This window comes from Carettochelys insculpta, chromosome 2, assembly GCF_033958435.1.
Source record: "Carettochelys insculpta isolate YL-2023 chromosome 2, ASM3395843v1, whole genome shotgun sequence".
In the NCBI taxonomy this organism is placed as follows: Eukaryota; Metazoa; Chordata; order Testudines; family Carettochelyidae; genus Carettochelys; species Carettochelys insculpta.
Window position 1 is genome coordinate 31,301,203 of NC_134138.1, and position 19,565 is coordinate 31,320,767.

General features: G+C 40.6%; 1 protein-coding gene across 2 annotated transcripts in view; it reads left to right on the forward strand.

Annotated features, from left to right (window-relative positions):
* The window catches only part of TRPS1 (transcriptional repressor GATA binding 1), a 307,200-nt gene that overhangs the window by 54,126 nt on the left and 233,509 nt on the right, over positions 1-19,565 (forward strand). For both annotated transcript variants that reach the window (XM_074986745.1, XM_074986746.1), the window contains exons 3-4: positions 1,822-2,750; positions 16,706-17,835. In XM_074986745.1, the coding sequence (XP_074842846.1) occupies positions 1,822-2,750; positions 16,706-17,835 (2,059 nt within the window). The remainder of the gene's footprint in view (positions 1-1,821; positions 2,751-16,705; positions 17,836-19,565) is intronic.

Here is a 19,565-nt window from a genome sequence, read left to right on the forward strand (position 1 = left end):
AGAACCAGTTGCAAAATATTAAAAAAAGGTATACATAAATTCAGCTCTGTTTTAATTTTGAGCTAAGAAAACACCATGATATTCTCTCATTAGATTTCTGACTCCTGTTTACTCAGCACAATGGGTAATCTTTATTTTAGTTTGCCCCTGGGTTTCAATTGACATGTGATTGTTTTATAGACTGTTCAGACTGTGTAGGCAGATGCCAAATGAACATGGATTTAGAAGGACACCTAGCACAGACCCTGTTCCTGAAAACCATATACATGTATTTATAACCATCAGTGTGATAAGTGCTATAGAAGAACAGCAATATCATTAGTCAATGGGACTAGCCAGGTGCTTCAAGTTGTGCCCATGCTTATGTGTTTTGTTGGGTTGGAGCTGTATTGCTTCACATGCCCACACTGTATCAGGAAGTCTTTCTGGTCTTAGAATCCTGACTAGTGACTGACCTGATTGTTCAGATTTTGGTTTATTTATATTTTCAGCATATGCAAGCATGGGCAATTGTGATATAGTGGAAAGAGAAGAAGGCATTTGGTTCATAGGCATGTTTGTTTAGTAAAATAAGGGACTGCACTAGAGTGTTAAGAAACCAATTAAGACTACACAGAATGTCAGGATGTATGTAATATGAGTTAGTGGTGCATGTGAATGCAGTCTCATTGCAGATACTGCTGCCTGGGTATCAGCTCAGCTGCAAAGATACCAGAGTACTAGACATTAGGGGGGCCAATTTCCCCAAGAAGTCTGTTTTTATCAGTGTAGCACACACTCACCTTTCACATGGAGCAGATATAAGTAGGAGGAAGTACAGATACTGATTCCTTTATTTTACTCTCTGTTTCTAGCCCCCCTTTTCAAGGTATTGTTTTGAGAAGATCATCCTACACTCCAGGAGTTCTGGATGTGACACCATTTGCAAAGCATCAGCACTGTTCTCAAAATCGCCTTTGCTCACAGAAGGAAATTATGTAGCACTCATAGTCACTGCTGGCCTGGAAACTCATGATCAAGTCTGAGTCTCAGACTTGGATCACAAGTCTGCTAGTTCAGTCTGCTGCCACTAGACCACACACCATTTGGCAGGGGGAAAACAACCATCATTGTGTGCAGCACCGGCAAAAATAAGACCATAGAAAATACTGTAGAACATCTTATTTCTACTGGTAGTCAGTGTGTGTGCACAAATTGATCAAAGCAGCTGCTCATGAGCATCCTAATTCAAAGTCCTGACATGCAGCATGCAAGAATGTGTTATTAAAAAAATATTCTTTAAGGCTAATCCATTGTACATAAAGTCCATCTGCTGTTGGGAACCCTGTCTATGCGTCATGGTCATTGTTTTTTCAGAGTATTCCCTTTTCATTTAACTGTAAGTCATGAACATTGTCTGTTTCATTTCTGTGTGGTCCAGGTTTCCATACATGGATGTGGGAGATACGTCCTCCTACTTGGCAGGACTGGTAATGATTGAAGTTAAGGTTTAGCTGATAGACAGAAAATATTCAGATGGTTCAACCTATGTCACCTTCAGGAATTTCCTGGATAGGTCTGTAATCAAGAAAAACAGTGAAGTAAAATGTATGGATTCAATCCTGTAAAACTTTGCACATACTCTTAGTTCTACTGAAGTCTGACTATCACTGTGTGGCAGGTAAAACTACTTGCATGGGTAGACTGGAGTCAGGTATTTCGTTATAAACTAGGTTACAGTTTATATGAGTTAAAGGGGAAAATTGCTAAGAAAAATGCAAGGGTTATAATATACTCTGTATTTGAAACAATTCCTTAATTTTTTTCTCCCTTTTTTGGCAGATATGGTCCGGAAAAAGAACCCCCCTCTAAGAAACGTTGCAAGTGAAGGTGAGGTACAGACCCTTGAGTCTACAGGTACTGAAAACGAAGAGTCTGGAAGGAAAAACAAATTTTCTGCAGATCAGATGCAAGAAAATACTGACCAGGGTGATGCAGCAGAGCTAAACAACAAGGATGAACATTGCCTGCATAACGAAGAGCCATCTTCCAGCATTAAAAAAGACTTAAAAAGCTCAGTGCTGAGTGAAAAGGCTGGCTTCAATTATGAAAGCCACAATAAGGGAGGAAATGTTCCGTCCTATCCTCATGATGAGGTGACAGACAGAAATATGCTGGCTTTCTCATCTCCAGCTGTTGGGGGAATCTGTGAGCCCTTGAAGTCTCCTCTAAGATCAGATGCAGATGATACCCAAGATGTGGTCTTCACTCCATCAGGAGATCCAGTGGAGACAAACAAAGAGCATCAGATGTCGCCAAAAGCTACAGATGAAACAATACAAGTGCAAAGTGGTCAAACTGATGGCCAAGGCTCAAGTCCGGTCCCCGTGGCCTCAAAAAACCCACAAGTGCCTTCAGATGGGGGTTTAAGGCTAAACAAATCTAAAGCAGATTTGTCAGCAAATGATAACCCAGATACAGCGCCTCTGTCTCCAGAGCTTCAGGACTTCAAATGCAACATCTGTGGTTATGGTTACTATGGGAATGACCCCACAGATCTCATCAAACACTTCCGCAAGTACCATCTAGGACTGCACAACCGTACCAGGCAGGATGCGGAGCTTGACACTAAAATATTGGCTCTCCACAACATGGTGCAGTTCAGCCACTCCAAAGACTTTCAGAAAGTCAACCGCACTGTGCTTTCAGGAGTGCTGCAGGACATCAATTCCCAAAGACCTGTCTTACTCAATGGGACTTATGATGTGCAGGTTGGTATCTTCCATACATGTATCGCGACTCCTTTATGCACACGCTTCTTGCAAAGAAATAAATGCAGAAAGGGATAGGCATCCCAGAGTGAATATAAAACAACTCCTACTTCCTCATGGTAAACCAGCATCATTCAAGTATCTCAAGTAGCCTTCTTAAACCACAGGAATGCTTAGATCCATTCAGGCTGATTGTATTCAGTGTTTTATTTACCCATTGGTTGCTATAAATTACCAAAATTGTTACTCCTAGGAGAGGACAGGATACATGAAGTCAGAATTTCAGGAGGTTCACTGTAAGTCTTATTGAGTAGTAATTGGCTTTTGAGTCATAGGCTTTCTTGTATGTGATTTAGTCTTTGTGATAATAGTAAAAGATTTTAATCAGCAAACAGTCAGCTTAGAGTAAGCGTGTCTGAAAGCTTCAGTACAGCAGAAAGAAAACACAAAATAATTGTTTAAAATAGCTAGGTGAACACTAGAATATATCTGGAAATTCAAAGGACCTGCAGGTCTGAGGCTGTTGGCTACTTGGAGTCAAATCTTTGCTTACTGATCTTGCAGTATTAGAGAACAGAAAACTGAACAGATAGTGGGTCACCAGAATGATTTAGTGCTAGAGCAATAGCATTGTATTTCTGCACCATGGGAAACTAAGACTAGGCTGAAAAAGGAACAGTCAATAATAATATTCCCACTGCAGTTCAAATAAATGTGAATATAAAGTTTGGGCTATTGCCCTAGCTAATAATTTTCTGCTTTAATTTTTAGCATTAATGCTACTGCATTGTCCAGAACTGAGGATAAAAATTGTATGCTCTTGCCATAAAGAATGGATTTAAAAGATTATCTCATGCTGTTCACTGTGTTAGTTATTAGAACCTAGACAGAGATAATAATGCTAACACTTCCATTTATCTTAAAATAATTCGCATTTTACAGATTTTTTAAAAAATATTTTAACACCCTTTCTGAATGATCTGTGAAGAGCGCTAGAAGTACTCTGTGTATTCTTTGACCTACAAATTCAGGTTGGAATTAAAAATCATTTGGATCAGTTAGAAGCTGAGATCACAAGTAAAATGAATGCAAATGTTAACCCAGTTTCAAGAGCAGTTTTGCATCAGGCATGATGCACTGGCCTGGTACTAATTACCAGACAAAATTCCGAGAAACATCATAAAGAGAGAGGGAGAGGGGTGCAGTTAGTAGAAATATTTAGTAATACCTGCAGAATACTGTCATTACAAAGAAGCAATTCAGATAGGAGGTCAAAAAGGCAAACCATTTTATCTTAACAAAACAAAAAGCAGTCAAGTAGCACTTTAAAGACTAGCAAAATAGTTTGTTAGGTGAGTTTTCATGGGACAGACCCACTTCTTCAGACCATAGCCAGACCAGAACAGACTCAATATTTAAGACACAGAGAACCAAAAACAGTAAGCAAGGAGGACAAATCAGAAAAAGATAATGAAGGTGAGCAAGTCAGAGAGCGGAGGGCGGGGAGGACAAAAGTACTTGGCTCAATCTAATTCTTGACCTTCCCCCCCCACCCCTCCGCTCTCTGATTTGCTCACCTTGATTATCATTTTCTGATTTGTCCTCCTTGCTTACTGTTTTTGGTTCTCTGCGCCTTAAATATTGAGTCTGTTCTGGTCTGGCTATGGTCTGAAGAAGTGGGTCTGTCCCACGAAAGTTCACCTAATAAACTATTTTGCTAGTCTTTAAAGTGCTACTTGACTGCTTTTTGTTTTGATAGTGTATAGACTAGCACGGCTTCCTCTCTGTTACCATTTTATCTTAAGGAATATTAAGACCTCTACTTAAGTACTTGTAGCTTTTTAAGCTACTTAAGTTTTTTTCCTTCACTTTGGAGAATTCTACAAAAACTTTTTATGGAGCAGCAAGTCAAATGAAGATAGTTAATATGCATAAAAGCTGCAGTATTTGAACTGCTGTCTTATTAAAAGATCACTTCACTGTCTTGTGTCAGATGCTCTCTCCTGTCAAACTGTGATTAGAAGGCAAATACATGAGTTAGATGAAAGGGGGCAGAAATTACAGTTTATAATTAGCACACTATATGATGTTAATACCTGGATTTTCTGCTATGGTTTCAGTTTGCTGACCCCAGGGACAGTATCTTAGAGCAACTGATCCATGCTGTCAGGAGTATGTTCACACAGGGACCACTAAGGCATTCAGCACAAAGGAATTTGAGTTTCTAAACACACTTTCATTTTCCCCAAACAATTATTTCGTTAGGGCCTTGGTTATTTATAGGAAAGTTTATGCTTGATTCGACTGAGCTGGACACTTTTCCTATGCAGTGTTCTCAGAAATAAAACAGATGTGCGGGCTATCTCAGTTTGTGCTGATAGAACTAGAAATAAAACATCTGAACCTAGACTATACTTGTCTACTCAGACCTGGCAGTAAGACACTACAGGAAAGACAAAAAACGATAGGAAACAGCACACAGATAATCAGTTAAGATCAGTCTTTCCTCAGACCAGAAATATATTCCAAGCCAGAACAGACAGTCTATACAATGCTGGTGATTTTAAAGGAACAACTAAACCTGAAAACTTAATTTCTTAAAGAGTGCTCATTTTCTTTGCCCAATTTGGGAAGAGAAGATTAAATAAGCCTTTGTGCCAAATGCTATACTTCATCACTTGCACAGATGCCAGATGTTGATGTAGAACATGTCAGAAGATACATAACTGATTAATATTTTCATGCTTTGCAATACTGAACAGCTTTGCTATGTTCATAAACATGCTAAAAGGACATCTGAAATTCCCCTTTGAAGCCACACATTTGTGTTGTGACCATTCTGTTTCATAAGGACCTGGGAAACTGCTGGGGTCGAATACAAGAAAAGGGAATTGTATTAAATAGAGCTTTAATGCAGGTTTATTGGAAACTGGTTGCCCGTCAAAGACTCCTGCATTCTCAGAAAGAGGAACTGCATATGTATAGTAGTAGTTCATCCAAACAACCTAAAATTCTGATAGGGGCTGAAGGGGGAAAAAAAAAAAAAGAATGACAAAGCCCTCTATGATCAAAATTAACTTAAATGCTGGTGAAGTGGGACTAAAGGCTGATTTATTGTTGCTGCTGCACTTAACAAACTGTTTTGTTGTTGTTAGAATGGAGGTAGTTAGTCAGAGATTTATGATGTTTTAGGCGCAGGAGATGAGGACAGAGCTAGAGGGTGGGTATTAGCACAGTCACACATCTTTGATCTGGCTCATGGTGATTAGTGAGGGTTTGTACTATATGAAAGTTCACACCAGTAAAATTTACTATTGACTGTTGCCCTGATGTATATGAGACCTATTTAGGAAAAAAAATAAACAAAAACACAAACCAAAGAAGAAAAAAACACCCTCTTCTTCCCGCACACACAAACATACCACGGGAAGAGAGAAAGAAAAGAAATAGAGAAAATTCTAGTATCAGATCTTAGACTGATAGGAGGTATATTTGCTTGAACCTGTGCTGGAAAAGAAAAATCAAATCCATTTTGAAACATACCACATGAACAACATCTGACTCCAAGAAACCTTTTAGAAATATGTTTTTATTATCCTATTTCATCCACAAAATATAGGTGTGCCTATGGTTTCAAGTCCACATACACAAAATCCTTTTTTATTTCTTGTAAAGCTGTGGTTTTGAGGAATAAAGATGTACATAATTCAGATCACAGAACCTTGTGGTTTTACATCTGTGTAAGATCTGACTTGTCTGGAATACTTAATCAAGAGAAAGATGTCTTTGTCTTCTTTAGAGACAAGGTGTAATTTGGGGAGTCAGTTTTTACATTGCTTTGTCCCCCCTTTTCTTCAGTTCGTTCAGATGCATCTAATTTTATAGGATTGGGGATACTCTATTGAGCATTTTCTGGGAGGTTACTTCAGTAGGGATTTTAGAAGACTTTTGTTAGCATACTGATGTTTTGCTGGACAAGTGCCTTAGCAGCTTTACCCTGTTAGCAGAATGATATTTTCTCAGGAGATAAATGGCATGCTCAGTTTTTCTGATTTCCATGTCATTAATTTCATCTCCAATTTTGTTACTCTCCACTAGTAAATATGTCTTGGTGGCCATTTTGTTTTTTAACTCCGCAAGTTTGCAGGGAATGTACCCAGCATTAGTCTGTTCACTTTTTTTTCCCCTCCCATCTGGATATTACCATTAAACACAGCCCTGGCTAAGGAGGCAAGTTTCATTGGTTAATAAGAAGCTGTTGAGAGCGTTCTCTAAGTATTATCTGATGCATCCAGATGAAACACTCTGTTGTGTGAACATCCTACAGACTAATCAGAGGCTGGGAGCAGACCTGTCTCTCACATGAAAGGTGTGCAGTCTGATTAGGGATTAAGTCAGTGCTGGCGTAACTAGGATTCAGTCTGGTAGACACCAACAGTTCTATTATTAATATTCTTTTTAGTCATCCTCCATTCTTAAATATGTCATGAATAGATTGATTATATGGGGAGCTATGGGGTTAAGAGCAAGAGGATTTGTCAGTGTCTGGGGATTTAAATGCAACAGATATCCCTCCAGATCATTAGAGATTCCACTAGTAGCTTTGGCAGTTCTCACAAAGGAATCTCCAAAAATGTGTTTAGAGCCTATAATATAAATAAATAGTGATTGCACTGGTGTCAGTAACATAGTAAAACATAAAATAAGCTGATACAAAGAAGCTTGATTTTGTTAAATGTCCGTATTTCTCACATATGGTGTAACTGCAACAGCATTGATCCCTTGGGATATTAGAAAGACAACTTAACTCATGTTAGATTGGAAGGATGGCTGCTAACCAAAAGAAAGAGGGGTGAATGTACTTAAAACTGTTCTAGGTAGTCACTGTGTGTAAGAAACACAGAGGAAGCAAGATGTGTGAGGTATTACCTTTTTTTGGACCAGCTCCCGGTGGTAAGCAAGATAAGCTTTAGAGCTCTATGTAAACATGAGAGGTTGTCTGTCTCACCAACAGAAGTTGGCCCAATAAAGGATATTACCTCACCACCTTGTTTCTCCAGGTGATTATTACTTAGAACAATTTCAAGTGTATTTTTCACATTTTTGGGCATTCTTAACACTTCAGGATCTAACTTTGATAGCAGTTACAGGCCTCTGTTAAAGTTTAGTATACTAAACTAATGAAAGGTCTTCTGGAATTTTTCAAATATAAAATGTCTTAGGTAGTTTTTTAAGTAAATAAACAAATATTTTGCTCTTATAAATCATTATTAAGACAATCCCTTGGAGCATTCACTGGATATTCTGTACAACATCACCTGGAGTTGGGGGGAAGGATTTTGCCTGGTTTGTACTGTACGTTACTTTGTATTACAACTGGACCACTTTTCCTTTGTGTTCTGGTATTCCAGGGTTTTTAACTCCCCCTTAGTATAATGATGACAGCAGGAGAGTGGGCATCAGAATTCCTGCCATCTTATCTGTCACTTCATCACTTTGGCTATGTCTACTCTAGAGGGTTTTGTCAACAAGACCTGCAGTGTCCACATTAAAAAAGTGCTCTGTTGACATACTGTCGACAGAACTCAGCACTTCTGTTGACAGCCTTCTGCCTTTCCCCCATGAGGCAGAAAACCTTTCTCAACAGAATTTGTCAACAAAGCTGTGTGAGTGCTTCCGGGTCATTGGGCCTCCCTTTCTGATGTGCTGCTGGTTGGCTATTCTGTCAAGAGTGTGGCTGAGCAGTCTGGCCACTCTTGGTTGACAGAGCGATCTGCTCCCTTGTATGGCCACGACCTGTCAACAGAAGTTTTGTTGGAGGATCTCTTCTGAGGGCAAATTTGGTTGACAGGTTGCTCTCGTGTAGACATGGCCGTTCCCCATGTGAACGATGGACAGTGTTTAGAGATTTCATGTTTTTATTATGATTTTTAGATCAAGTAGAAAAGCCATGTAAAGGGCAACTTATTTGTAACACATTTCTGGTAGATATTTGAATTAATGTTGCCTTTATTATGCGTGTATGCAGAGTCAAGATTAGAAAAGACAAGGCACAGAATGAGCTCAAATTAGCTAGAGACATAAATAGTAATAAGAAGTCATTATATAAATATATTAGAAGGAAGAGGAAGACCGAGGACAGAGTAGGCCCACTACTCAGTGAGGATGGAGAAACAATATCAGAAAACTTGGAAATGGCAGAGGTGCTTAATGACTTCTTTGTTTTGGTCTTCACCAAGAAGGCCGATGCAGAAATACCTGACATGTTAGTGGGAAGAGGGTGAGTTTAGAGGATAAAATACATAAAGAACAAGTTAAAAATTGTTTAGAAAAATTAGATGTCTTCAAGTCGCCAGGGCCTGATGAAATGCACCCTAGAATACTTAAGGAGCTGATAGAGGAGGTTTCTGAACCTTTAGCTATCACTTTTGAAAAGTCCTGGAAGTCAGGAGAGATTCCAGAAGACTGGAAAAGGGCAAATATAGTGCCCATCTATAAAAAGGGAAAAAAGAACAACCCAGGAAACTACAGACCAATCAGTTTAACTTCTGTTCTGGGAAAGATAATGGGACAAATAATTAAGGAATGCATCTGCAAATATCTAGAAGAAACTAAGGTGATAGGTAACAGCCGGCATTGATTTGTAAAGAACAAATCATGCCAGACCAATCAGACAGCTTTTTCTGATAACAAGTCTTGTGGATAAGAGAGAGGCAGTGGATGTGGTATATCTAGACTTATGAAAGGCATTTGACATGGTCTCGAATGATCTTATCAAGAAACTAAGCAAACTGTAACGTAGATGGGGCCACTATAAGGTGGGTGCATAACTGGCTGGATAACCGTTCTCAGAGAGTAGTTATTAATGGTTCACAGTCATGCTGGAAGGGTATAAGAAGTGGGTACTGCAGGGATCTGTTTTGGGACCAGTTCTATTCAATATCTTCATCAACTATTTAGATATTGTCATAGAGAGTACGCTTAATAAGTTTGCAGATGATACCAAGCTGTGAGAGGTCACAACTACTTTGGATGATAGGGTCAGAATTCAAAATGATCTGGACAGATGGTCTGGAGAAATGATCTGAGATAAACAGGATGAAGTTTAACAAAGACAAATGCTAAGTACTCCACTTAGTAAGGGACAATCAACTTCATAAGTACCAAATGGGAAGCGACTAGTTGATTAGTATATAATTTCAGCCTCAGTACCCATGAACTCCTTTGTTTCTGGTGTGACTCTTGGTTAGGATGCATGTAGGCATGGTGATTTCTCAAAAATAGAATCTGCCTACTTGAAACTGGATCAAGCATTGAAATTGGGACATCAGATGTTAATCAGTATTCATTTCTGTTTACCTGGGTCACGTTTCAATCACTAACCAGGAGGTGAAAGGCTGTAGGTCTCTTACCAATCCCCTGAGCTATCCAGTTTTCCATTTGCCAATTACTCTTAATCTTCTAATCCTAAAATACTCTCTAATGCTCCTGTTTATGCAGTTGCTTTGTGCAATACAGTAGCCAGGACATTTTAACAAACCCACATTTCTGAAGTTCTTCATCTCTTGCAGGCCAGGACAGATTGTTGGCTCCAGTGCTTGATTCTCTAAAACCACTCTACCACTTCCAGTCTGATAGGAAGAACAAACTCTCAAAACATGGAAGAATCCTTAGGGTGTACCTGCCCTTTGAATTATGCATTAAATTGTGATTAATGCATGTGCAGGAAGAGTAGGATGAGTTAGTGATACAAAGAGCCAATGCACTCCCCAAACTTTCTGTGTTCTTTGCATTTCTTAAACAAGCAAGTACTATGGGGATCAAAGTCACTTGAAATAAGCATGCTTTTCTAAAGATTGATTTCATTCCCATTAAAGTCAATAGGAGATTTGGCACAGATGTTTTATCATCTTCTTTTCTATTTTCTGTCTGTTTCTAACAATAATGGGAAAGAAGCATAAGTTTAATTTTACAGAAGAGATGGAACTCAATCTCTGTGGACATTTTGGTCATAGCCTGTTAGCCATGACCATAAGTTAAGAATGAACTCCACTGATAATTGTTGACATTTAAGAATGAATGAAACTATTAACTCAAAAAGGTTTGGACTGTTAGATGCTTTAGACTAGTGATCTTTACTAATGGGATTTATTTCAGTTTAATCTGTAGCAGAAATGATGATGGCCTGTATATTTTTGTACAATTTCCCAGTGCAGAAAGGAAGAGTGAAGTGTATCAGCGCAACTTCGAAGAGTGGCGTGGTGGAATGCCCCTTCCTTTTTAGAGCATCTTGACTCTCTGCCAGGGGTCTGGTGGGACAAAGGAGCAGTGCAAATGCCAGTGTAATTCATGTTCCTGCCTTTCCAAAACTGTGGCTAAATCTTGAGGACAAAAACAGATATAAAAGTCATGCAGACCAAGACAGCGTAAATTTCCACTGTGCAGTTTGATTTATGTCACTGGAGTCAGAGAGCATTAGTGTGGTTGGCTATCAGTGATTATTTGGCTACTGGTCTGGCTGTGCTACCCAGGCATCATCTCTACTGTTATAGCAAACTAGCCACATTATCCTGAAAATATATTGTCTCTTTCTACTCTCTCTACTCTCCATGGCTTTCCTCATTATAGCACAATGGCGTCCAATCAGTTCTGAAGCCACTATAGTGGCTAGTGCTATAGTGAACCAGCCACATTATTCTGCAAATACATTTATTGTTCAAGGCAACTAGCCAAATTCAACTGGCCAAATAGCCACATGTGGCTAGCAGATAGCTGTTGGACACCATGGCTGTAGTATCAGGGTATCTCTCAGTCTTCAAGGGGATTTATCTCCCAATGCCTGCCTGTGTCTGAGTATCTGAGGCACCTGTGCATTAAGGCCCAGATCCTCAAAGATATTTGGGCTTGTAACTTTCACTGTAATCTGTGGATGACGTAGGAATGAGGCTTGGATGCCTGAGTCTGAAACCACTACTCTTGTTACAAAACTACTTTTTCATCTTAAGGAGGGCCTGCTACAGGAGAATACTGAAGGTGAGTTAGCCCTTTATGCATCTGCCTGGGACCCGTAGATTTGAGGATGTTTTCAAAAACCACGCCCTGCTCACTCTTTATTCCTACTCCTGGGAAGAGTAAAGTTGGACTCTAGCTGCTTTAGAACAGTGGCAGTTAGGTCTTACTTTGTCATCTTCCTAGTGATTTTGTGCTGGCAGGGAATGTATGCACTAGAAAGTAAAATGTGGCGAATGTGACAGGATTAGTTTTTACTAGAAGGGGAATGAACTGTTGGAGTAAACCCCAAGGGTGCCATTTTGGGAGGTCATGAGGTGGGGACAGGTGGGGCAGCAGCCCTGCATACCGGGATGCTGCTTGCTGTTGGCCCTGGTCCCCGACTATTGGGGAGTGAGGGGAAAATGCATGGATTGCATGAATCACTCCTCTGCCCCCTCCCTCCACCATTCAGGGATGAGGGGCAAGCACACGAACTGTGCACTTTCCTTTTGCTCCATGAGAGTGAGGGGAACGGAGGGAAGAGCAAGCAGTGTCCCAGTATGCATGGCTGCTGCCTGCCCTGCCCTGCTGAAATAGCACCCTTGGTAAATACCTGAAGCCAGAGGTCACCTTGGAAATTTCAGAGCAATGTGGATCAGGTATGTCTTCTTTCCCCCTTCTGTCTCTTCCTTATTCCAATATCTCTGTAAAAGGAAAGAGAACAAGAGGGAAATATATATATATATATATACACACACACACACACAGAGAATTTGCTGTCCTTACATAGAGGTATGATAAGTTGCTGAGAAATCTGAAAGTCAAGCCAAGACTTGAGCAGAATGCACGACTCGAAACAGTTTGGCAAATGTGTAGGCTTCATCCAAATTTGGCTGGCTGAAAGCTGATGTAGATTTAGTTTATACCATTACCATTTTCTTTCAAGTGCTTCTGCTATCCTGGTTACCTGGCAGCTAGTTTCCTTAGTTCCTTTGCTTGATGACCTTAGAGGAGGCTTTCAATAGGTTTTCTGGGCTTGAAAAATGACTTTTGAGTGTAATAACATTAAGATGACCTTGTTTTACATTTCACGTACACCATCTGCTAATAGGATCCATTATTTTCAGTTGTGGCAGAGTACTTAGTGAAATGCCAGTCCAGCAATTGGCAATCAGTAACATTCCAGAGTTTTCAAGATTTTTTCTCCTCTGTTGCAATTGGTAAGCACAAGATACACTGTAAATTCTTAATTTTCTTTTATCCTCATATTGCAGAGAAGGAAGTTAGTGTGGGACTCGGAACTTGCTATGTAGGACATTAATCAGGATTAGGAAAAGTTTCAAAAATATACTCATTTACAACTACTTAATTGGCTAAAATACTGATATGATTAATATGTTTTTTCAATGTTCAGAAATTAAAGTAATTAGCACCAAGTAGCTGGGCTTACTGTCACTCCTGCTTCCTAGATGATGTCCAGAGAGTGCCTGCAAAGATGAACTTGTTGTCTGTAGGCTCTCTAGACAGACTCATAAGAATAATGCATGTATTTACTCAGGAGAGCCACTTAAGGTAAAGTATTTTGGTTGCTTATTCAGTGAAAGAGCAAAATAAACAAATAAACACATTGAATGAATGAGCAAAAAAGATCTTGTAATGGAGTTAATCACAAAGGGAGTGGCTGTTATTTTCTGTTTTCCTTAATTCCATCAATTCCCCTTTAAATTAAAGGCAGAGATGTTCCACTGAACATCAGTGAAACATTAAGGATTGAAATAACAGTGATAGATGAAGACATAATGAGCCAAATCCTGTGGAATAGCTGCAATTCCCACTGACTTCAGTGGATCAGGCCCAGCAAATTTTGCATACAGTTTTTGCTGGACTACTTTTAGCAAGAGGAACCAACCCTCTGCAGGGGAGTCAGTCCACCCAAATTACCCCACCACCCCCAAAACACTTCTCAAAGCCAGCTTCCTTCCCTGAATTTGGTGCTCTTAAAACCCCAAAGCAATGTTAAACCCTAATGATAGGATGGTGCTTTTCAATCTCAGAGTTATCAAAAACAGCTTTGCCAGAGAAACAAAAATTTCAGTTTTGCATATCAGAAAAAAAAGTGTAACCAGCTCACTGGAATCATGTTTCTTTAAAACAAGAATTAGTTGCTGAAAAGCTTCATTATACCGTAGTTTAGCAACCAATTGACTCACTCTACCCCTGTATCCACATGAGCCCCTTCCTTTCGGAAGGGGCATGTTAATGAGCGGGTTTGAAAGATGCTAAGGAGGTGCTTCCCTGAATATGCAGCACCTCATTAGCATAATGGCAGTCACGGCGATTCAGAAGTGTGGCTTTTGAATCGCACTCCACCCGTAGAGACAGGGACCTTCCAAAAGAACCCCCCAGTTTTTGAAAGCCCCTTCTTCTTCACATTAGATAGGAAGAAGGGGCTTTCAAAAACTGGGGGGTCCTTTTGGAAGGTCCCCGTCTCCATGGGCAGTACACGATTTGAAAGCCGCACTTTCGAATTGCTGTGGTTGCCATTATGCTAATGAGGTGCTGCGTATTCAGGGCAGTGACTCATTAGCACCTTTCAAACCCTCTCATTAACATGCCCCTTCTCAAAGGAAGGGGCTCGTGTAGACCTAGCCTACATGTTTAGTGCTGATGGCATACAAGCCATAGTGTCTCATACACCAAGTTAAATGGCTAAAAGGCATTCCTATTGGATACATTTTAAAATGTTTGCATTTCATGCTCGTTGAATATCTGAGTCTGTATGGTGTGATTCTGATGAGCAATGATCACATGCTCTTTCTGTGGCACAGCTGTTGAGGAGGGGAATAAAAAAAAATAATTACACCATTTGCCTAATGCATTACAACTGAATCCTGGAGAAAAGCAGTAATTCACTTAACCATTCGGGAAATGAAAAATTTGACCCTGCATGGAGTGTACTGAAACTTTATACTCTCTTGTTAAAGACCTTCTAGTACCTAAAGATCCAAGGCATGGCCCTGCTTTATGGTGACTTCCACTGCCACTTCTGCTCATTAGAGCTGTGTCTACACGTGCACGCTACTTCAAAGTAGCGGCACTAACTTTGAAATAGTGCCCGTCGCGGATACACGTGTCGGGCACTATTTCGAAGTTAACTTTGACGTTAGGCGGCAAGACGTCGAAGTCGCTAACCTCATGAGGGGATCGGAATAGTGCCCTACTTCGACGTTCAACGTCGAAGTAGGGACCGTGTAGACGATCTGCGTCCCACAACGTCGAAATCGCTGGGTCCTCCATGGCGGCCATCAGCTGGGGGGTTGAGAGATGCTCTCTCTCCAGCCCCTGCGGGGCTCTATGGTCACCGTGGGCAGCAGCCCTTAGCCCAGGGCTTCTGGCTGCTTCTGCGGCAGCTGGGGATCCATGCTGCAGGCACAGGGTCTGCAACCAGTTGTCAGCTCTGTGTATCTTGTGTTGTTTAGTGCAACTGTGTCTGGGAGGGGCCCTTTAAGGGAGCGGCTTGCTGTTGAGTCCGCCCTGTGACCCTGTCTGCAGCTGTGCCTGGCACCCTTATTTCGATGTGTGCTACTTTGGCGTGTAGACGTACCCTCGCAGCGCCTATTTCGATGTGGTGCCGCGCAACGTCGAAGTTGAACATCGACGTTGCCAGCCCTGGAGGATGTGTAGACGTTATTCATCGAAATAGCCTATTTCGATGTTGGCTTCACGTGTAGACGTAGCCTAGGAGTGGTATACAAAGGGTGAACTGGGTGAGGGGTGCGGGGTGGGGCGGAGAAGGTCATTGGTTGTTGAATGCTGCGTAATTGTTAGAATTCAGGAAGAGTAGTAAAGCGGTGGTGACATTTGGTCACAAGAGGCTTTTCCCCTCCCTCCCCTCTTCCTGTTTGGCCATCAAACCAGTTGTACAGGAGGAACAAATCTCTCTATGATGTCACAAGGCAGGTGTGGTGCACTCCTGGGAAGGGCAGGACTGCCTGCTCTGAGAACAGAGATTTTAATAACATAAGCCTGGAAACCTTGCTTCCTTCCTTCCTGCAGTCCATGTGCTCATAGATCCTGAGAACTGTTAATTAGTGATGTCATGGTTTTGGGCGTAGTCAGTTTCTTTGCTACATGCCATTTTTTATGCTGTAATTTTTCCAGCCTTATTTTACTTGAGTGGGAGCTCTGAATAGGAAAAGAACAGAAGATTTCCTTGGAGAATGTCTGCACTGAGTAATCCTTGAGAAAATTGCCTTTTGGTTCAGGCAGCAACCCCCATAGTTCTAAAAAGTGGTCTCGGTGGGTACTGGATGCTGTTGTAAGAATGCTCTTTAAATGAAGGAATGGATGAAATCAGACACAGTCAGCTGAATTCGGTTTTCAAATTCTATTTTTGTTTGTTTAGATTCATAAAGTAGTGGTACCGCTTGCGCTATATTGCTGATTTCTTTGTTATATTGGCAGATCAAGTTGGAGGGCCTGGTCTTGTATTTCACGCACAGCTAAAATGTTCACTAAAGTCTTCCGTTAAAGGATATCTAGATTAGCTTGATGTTAGAGAGGAGCATGGGAAAGTGCTCTAAAGTAAGGGAAGGTGGATGATACAATGGAACTGTCCCAGTACTTTAGTGTGCTGGGTTCATGTCCCTAGTCTGCCACTCTTTGTAACCTTAGGTGAGTCACTTAGCCACTTTGTGCCTCAATTCTCCGCCTGTAAAATGGGGAAAACAGTACTTGCCTACCTCAAATGGTTAAAGATTTGTGAGCACAAGTGCTACAATAATGGTAGCCATATAAGTCCGAAAGACAGACAGGAATTGAGTCAAGAGTTATCTAGGCCCCGCTTTGTGCTTTTGCCCTTAAATTGCTGTATGATTGTCTTTCCTCCCCCCGTTCCCACCACCACACTGGGTGTTTGGATAATTCTACAGTACAGTTAATAATATCTCATTTTTTTTCCACAGGTTACTTTAGGTGGAACATTTATTGGCATTGGACGAAAAACTCCAGATTGCCAAGGCAACACCAAGTACTTCCGCTGCAAATTCTGCAATTTCACCTATATGGGCAACTCATCAAACGAACTAGAGCAACACTTCTTACAGACTCATCCAAACAAAATGAAAGCAGCCCTTCCCGCCTCTGAATCTGGGAAATCTTCAGAGAAAAACTCCAATAAATCCAGTCCTACTCTTCGATCATGTAATTCTGGAGACTTGGGGAAGTGGCAGGACAAAATCACTGTAAAAGCAGGAGACAACACACCAGTTGGATACTCAGTGCCCATCAAACCCATAGATTCTTCCAGACAAAATGGTACAGATGCCACCAGTTACTACTGGTGTAAATTTTGCAGTTTCAGCTGTGAATCAGCCAGCTCTCTCAAACTATTAGAACATTACAGCAAACAGCATGGGACAAACCAGTCAGGAAGCATTCATCCAGATCTAAATGATAAACTTTCTAGGGGATCTGTCATTAATCAGAATGACCTAGCCAAAAATGCAGATGGGGAACAATTAGCAAAGACAGAAAAGGGCTCTAGTGCGGTGAAAAAGAAAGACTTCTCTAGCAAGGGGGCAGAGGATAAAGTTGTGACAAGCTATAACTGCCAGTTCTGTGACTTTAGGTACTCAAAGAGCCATGGCCCAGAAGTAATAGTGGTGGGCCCTCTTCTCCGTCATTATCAGCAACTACACAACATTCACAAATGTACCATTAAACACTGTCAGTTTTGTCCCCGAGGCCTCTGCAGCCCTGAAAAGCACCTTGGAGATATTACTTATCCGTTTGCTTGCAGAAAAAGTAATTGTTCCCATTGTGCTCTCCTGCTGTTGCATTTATCTCCTGGGGTGACAGGAAGCTCCAGAGTCAAACACCAGTGCCATCAGTGCTCATTCTCCACCCCTGATGTAGATGTTCTCCTGCTTCATTATGAGAATATGCATGAAGCCCAGACATCGGATGTCAAACAAGAAGCAAATACCCTGCAAGGGATGGATGGGCCACTGACTCTCAAAGAGAACAAAGAACACTCGTGTACCAAATGTGACTTTATTACCCAGCTGGAAGAAGAGATTTCCCGACACTACAGGTACAGTAAATTTTAAAATTACATACAGTCAGACACAAAACAAACCCCAAACTCTTCTATGAAATGTTATAGTTTGAGATTTGGTCAGCTGTTTTCCATCAGAAATGCTTCTAACTACTCTCTGCCAGAAATCTGACACCTTCATTTATGCAGGGATTGCAAATGATTTTCTTCACAAGACTGACTGTAGATCTATTAAGTTCCTTTTTTTGTAAAAAAAGATGTGCCGGTACTGAGATGGCTCCCCGCCACTTCCTTTCACCAATCCCATGGCTGAGGCTGCTGAGGTGCCGGTACTGAGTACCAGCAAGTACTGTCACAAAAAAGAGGACTGGGTCTATTTATTTCATGCTTTATAATAGTATATTCTTCTTAACTACCTTTTTGTAGTATTTTCTGTCCCTAGTTACAACAGTACAATAATTAAGATCATTCTACTGTTGTTTGCTATTTCATTAAAACTCAGACAAGGCATCCTTTCATCTCTTGATGTCAAGATACACACAAGATACTTCTCTGGATGATTATTTTTATGTTGTTGGTCTACAGTGTCATTATATTTATTTTTAAGTGTTAGCATTCCTAACTGAGCCAGTCTCCCAATTGATTCGGACACAATATGCTTATGGCAGTCAATTCCTGATCAACCTTCGGAGTGAGTGCTCAGCTGTTGGCAATTGATTTCAGTGGAGTTATGCCACTTTACATCATCTGAGAATTTTGCCTTCTGATTTTAAAAGAACAATTTGTTATATTATACGTTTTGCAAAAAATAATTTAAATATTAAGAAAATAATGTTAAAGATATTGAATGATCAAAGAGTTAGTGACAACCACAGCCTTAAAGGATCTTTGCGTAGAAACTATATAGAGTGATGACAAAAGAAGATCCAGTCTCAAACCTCTCTTGAATGTCTGAGAGCTTGGGGTGCATTGACTAGATTCTAAGGCGTAGAGGGTGTGTCAACAGAGCAAATTGATTTTGATATAATGGCTGCTATTTCTAAATAACTTTGCAAGCATCTATGCAATGCAACTGCTATTTTGAAATACTTTCAAAATAGTGAATGCCTTATTTCAAATTTGGTAAACCTCATTGCATGAGGAATAGTGCATATGTCATAAGAATGGCCACACTGGGTCAGACCAGAGGTCCATCTAGCTCAGTATCCTGTCTTCTGACAGAGGCCAATGCCTGATGCCCCAGAGAAAATAAATAGAACAGTTAATCATGAACGCTAGCCTTCTCCTGACATCCATTTCCAACCTCTGAGAAACAGAGGCTCGGGACAGCATTCCTACTTATCCTGGCTGATATCCATTGATGGACTTAACCTCTATGAATTTATCTAGGTTTTTTTTTTTTTTTAACCCTGTGAAAGTCTTGGTCTTCACAACCTCTTCTGGCAATGAGTTCCATGGTCTTAGCATGTTCTGTGTGCAGAAGAACTTCCTTTTGTTAGTTTTAAGCCTGCTACCTATTAAAATCATTTGGTGACCCCTAGTTCTTTTGTTATGGGAACAAATAAGTAACTTTTCCTTATTCACTTTTTCCACAACAGTCATGATTTTATATGCCTCTATCACATTCCCCCTTAATCTCCTTTTTCCTAAGGTGAAGAGCCCCATTTTTTTAAATCCTTCTTCGTATGGCTCCCATCCCAAACCCCTAATCATTTTTGTTGCTCTTTTCTGAACCTTTTCCAATACCAACATATCTTTTTTGAGAT